Source organism: the organism of the source record quoted next, unplaced genomic scaffold (assembly GCF_019419815.1).
Source record: "Pyrus x bretschneideri cultivar Hongxiangsu unplaced genomic scaffold, Pyrus_bretschneideri_v1 Contig268, whole genome shotgun sequence".
Lineage (NCBI taxonomy): Eukaryota > Viridiplantae > Streptophyta > Magnoliopsida > Rosales > Rosaceae > Pyrus > Pyrus x bretschneideri.
In genome coordinates, this window is record NW_025999577.1 from 135,456 (window position 1) to 139,986 (window position 4,531).

The following is a 4,531-nucleotide window of genomic DNA, read 5'->3' on the forward strand; positions in this document are numbered from 1 at the left end:
TAAGATGGCACCTTAATACAGCATCTAAAGGACTTCTATATCTCCCTCCACTTCTATGGTGATATATATATAGTCCATCTTATATATACGAGGAATGAATTCAAGAAAATGTTTCACTACATTTTTCCTACAAGGTCAACACACCAATGATAATTGGTCTCACTTATTTTCAAAGTTATAATGAAAATTACAAAAACGGAACTGAAATTCATACACCAGTTTTAATATCACGGGCACACCTTATATATTTCTTTTTTTATTTTTATTTTTTTTTGGTTATTCGACAACAGTAATGTGTGTTTATTAATTATAAAACAAAGCAGATGACACTTACTACAGTGGCGGAAGGGAATGCTTCATATGTTCCCTTGATGCGGGTTCAATCCTCACCGATCTCTTGCTCCCTAATATTTAACAATTTACTCTACTAATGCTATCCTTTATCAAAAAAGGAATTCTAACATTAGATATGATATGTATGACAATAACACAAAAATATACTTGTTTCTAGATCATATATTAACTTTGCATTTTCTGTAAGGTGTGTTTACATTATTTTATTTTAATTTTTTAGTCTGTAATGTACAGAAATAAGTTCGAATTATACAATAGATTCTTTAAAATATGCATGAAAAGTCTATGCGCATTCTTCTGCGTAAAGTAAGGGTCCTTTCTGTAACTTTCACAAAACAATTTTGTAAAAACAATTTAGGAATGCTTTTAGTATTTAATCTAAAAAAGTGGTTTTTGAGAAAGAGCACATTAAAAATCCGTCCATTGCCAATATCTAAGAGGAGAAATTAGATTCCCGTCCCACATTTTTTTAAAAATTTTATCAATTTAATGTAGAATTAAACAGTAAAATTTGAGTGGTTAGTTTTGTATCAAATAAAAAAAAAAATTAAAAATAGTAAAATTTGAACGTATGATTCCCCAGAAAACTCTAAACTGACCGGGTTCTTTTGATAGCTATATATGTTGTGGTTGTGGAACTAAGTATTGTTGAATTTTAGCATCTTATGTGGTAATATGCTTAGTAATTGAATCTCGATCAACTAGGCCTTTGGGACTTGGAGTTTGATTTAGTTTGGCTCTCAAACTGGTGGTGTTTTTTTCTGCGTATATATATATGTGAAGAATTCATGTTGAACAAAACTGTCGAAATGTCCCAGGTGTATGACAGTGAAACTCCTGAACATAGGGTGGTTGAAATCCTGTCTAGGTTGTCGCCCAAGTCTCTGATGCGATTCAAATGCATACGCAAGTCTTGGTGCACTCTCATCAATAGTCCAAGTTTTGTGGCCAAATACCTCAACAATTCCGCGGACAACAAACTCTCATCCTCCACTTGTCTCCTTCTCAACCGTACTCAGATGCACGTTTTCCCAGACCAGAGTTGGAAATATGAAACTTTATGGTCCATGATGAATCTTTCCAATTATAGTGATGAGCACAATCTTCATTATGATTTTAAGGACCTAAATATTCCGTTTCCAATGGAAGACCATCATCCTGTGCAAGTTCACAGTTATTGCAATGGTATTGTATGTGTGATAACAGGGAAAAGCGCTCGTATTTTATGCAATCCTGCAACACGGGAATTCAGGCAACTTCCTGATTCATGCCTTCTTCTACCTTCCCCTCCGGAGGGAAAATTCCAATTGGAGACGATCTTTGAAGGATTGGGATTCGGCTATGATTACAAAGCTAAAGAATACAAGGTTGTGCAAATTATAGAAAATTGTGAGTATTCAGATGATGAGCGAAGATATTATCATCGTATTGCTCTTCCTCACACTGCTGAGGTATACACCACGGCTGCTAACTCTTGGAAAGAGATCAAGATTGAGATATCAAGTAAAACCTATCAATGTTATGGTTCAGAATACTTGAAGGGATTTTGTTATTGGCTTGCAAACGATGGCGAGGAATACATACTTTCATTTGATTTAGGTAATGAAATATTTCATATAATACAATTGCCTTCTAGGAGAGAATCTGGTTTTAAATTTTATAATATTTTTCTGTGTAATGAATCCATTGCTTCGTTTTGCTGTTGTTACGATCCAAAGAATGAGGATTCTACATTATGTGAAATATGGGTAATGGATGACTATGATGGAGTTAAGAGTTCATGGACAAAATTTCTAACCGTTGAATCCTTAAAAGGCATTAATGAGAATCCATTGGCATTTTGGAAAAGTGACGAGCTTCTTATGGTTTCCTGCGATGGAAGAGTCACCTCTTATAATTCTAGTACCAAAAATCTCAACTATCTTCGTATTCCTCCTATTCTCAATGAGGTTAGAGATTTCCAAGCTATTATTTATGTGGAAAGTATTGTTCCAGTCAAGTGAGTTGAGGGTAAATTAAGTTCCATTTCTCCTATATATTTGTATGCATGTTATAAGATACGTCGATGGAATATTGTTTTGTTGAGATTATATCCACAGATGTAGTACTGATAGCCTAGCGCCGTTCAAAATTTCATCTTGTGTTACATTTAACTTTCATATATGAGTTTTTATTGTACCCTTCCCCATGGGCGGAGCCAATGAAGGCTCACTGGAGGTGAATGCCCTCACTCAAGTAATTCGTTTGTTTGGTTGCAGACTACAGTTATATAATATACACTAGTTATCTTTGAAGAAAATATATGTATCTAATATCTAACATACATTCATTCTACTTATACTTTATATCAAATATTATATGAGCAATAGTGTGCTCGTGTTCTGTCATTCAAACCTAAAAAACCCTCTCCCGCCTATCATGTACTTATATTTTTCTCATCACTTTGCCACTTTCCACTACTATATTGAAGTTTTTGTAACATTGGAATTGTGATACATCATTATTCGAAACCATCTTTAATATCATATTGCATATAATCATACTATAATAAGGTTTTCTTAGTTGTTTTCGGTTACCCCCACTAGAAGATATTTCTGACTCCGTCCCTGCCCTTCCCCATGTAGTTTTATTTTATTTTATTGCATTTTTTCTTGGTCCCTAAATCTCAATTCATGTACATAATAAAATATTATTTTTAATTAATTTCCACAACTCATATTTTTTCACGGTCTAGTGGTATTCATCTTCATTTGTAAGTGAGAAGTTTTAGGTTCGATTCTCGCCAAAAACAAATTTGAATTACATTATTACTAGCTTATTGTGAGGTTTAGCCAACTTTCCTACCCCTTTATATAAATAATATCGTTTGTTCAAAAAACATCATTACCTTAATTAATTGTAGTGATGCATTCCTGCATGACATCAAGATCCAGGTTGATGTGGTAGAAACTAACACACAAATTAAACCCTATATATTATGCAATCGTAGTAAGAGTAAGTAGGGATTGTTCTATTCCGGAGATTAGAAGGGATGCTAATCAACATAAATTAAATTTATAAAACTGAAAACTAAATTAAACTAACAACAAAACAATGACTTGGGGGTATTTTGAACGAATTTAATTAAAACAAAGGTAAAGTCAGCAAGTAAATTAAGTTGTGAATGAAATATGGATGAAAAGATAGCTAAAGGATTCTTCTCCACACATGAAACATATGCACCCAAATTGATTTCCAGTTATTCTTCCTATAAACCATGAATGACAATGCCCCAAATTAATTGTGAACAACACTAATTAATTCTCAGATTTTTCTAAGTTCATTGAATTGTACTCAGCAACGCAACCAAATTATTCTTCTCAAGTTCCCTAACTATGGAAAGCATGATAGAGATACATCTCAAAGATCATTAAGTTCTGTGAAAATCATAAGTATTGTTAAAGAATTTGTAATTATGAAAAGCATGATACTCCTGCCAAGAATTTATTTAACTCAATCATGACTAGTGACTTTTACTAGTTACAAATATAAGTTCATAACGATTAGGTGAAATTCCCTTATATTCTAGCATCAAATCCCTGCATGCAAACTAAGTATGCATCCTTAATAAACATACATGAATAAGTTCTTTATAAAGCAGATAAGTAAATTGCATTCATGTTTTATGAAACAATAATTGGATGTAATCAATTTATATAAAACATATGATCATGGCTTCGAATTCACCTCTAACTATAAAAAAAACTTAGTTATACATGTTTATCATAACTGAAAAGCAATGTAAAATAAACATTGAAACTTAAAACAAAAACAGAAAAAACTTTGAAAATTCCAGCAACTTCAATGGATGAATGGTAGGCATGGCACCCCCTAAACATGCAGAAATTTCATATATATAGGGAGGGGAACGGCTGAATCCAAGGAGGAAAGGGTTTTGTCATTTTGAATTATTTTAGGACTCTAAGAATCAGGTAGAGATTGTTGGAATGTGATTAGAATTCCTCCTTGCAATTGGAGATAAGATAAGGTTGTATAAGATAAGATAAGATAGGACAAGATAGGATAAGATAAGATAATGTTCCTCTCCAACTAGGATTCCTCTTTCTTGTGTAATTCCTTGCCTTCCAAGCCTCAACTTTAATTTGTCCAGATTTTAGCACATATCTAGCATCATTTA

At 32.8% G+C, this 4,531-nt stretch overlaps 1 protein-coding gene across 1 annotated transcript; it reads left to right on the forward strand.

Annotated features, from left to right (window-relative positions):
• The first annotated feature begins 1,142 nt into the window (after nt 1–1,142).
• LOC125478822 (F-box protein CPR1-like) lies at nt 1,143–2,357 on the forward strand. Its single transcript, XM_048587462.1, has one exon. It carries the CDS (start codon nt 1,143–1,145, stop codon nt 2,355–2,357), a length of 1,215 nt encoding a protein of 404 aa, XP_048443419.1.
• Nucleotides 2,358–4,531: the final 2,174 nt, after the last annotated feature.

Excerpts from the sequence above, each read along its gene's own strand:
- LOC125478822 (XM_048587462.1), top strand. The coding sequence starts at position 1,143 with ATGTTGAACAAAACTGTCGAAATGTCCCAGGTGTATGACAGTGAAACT.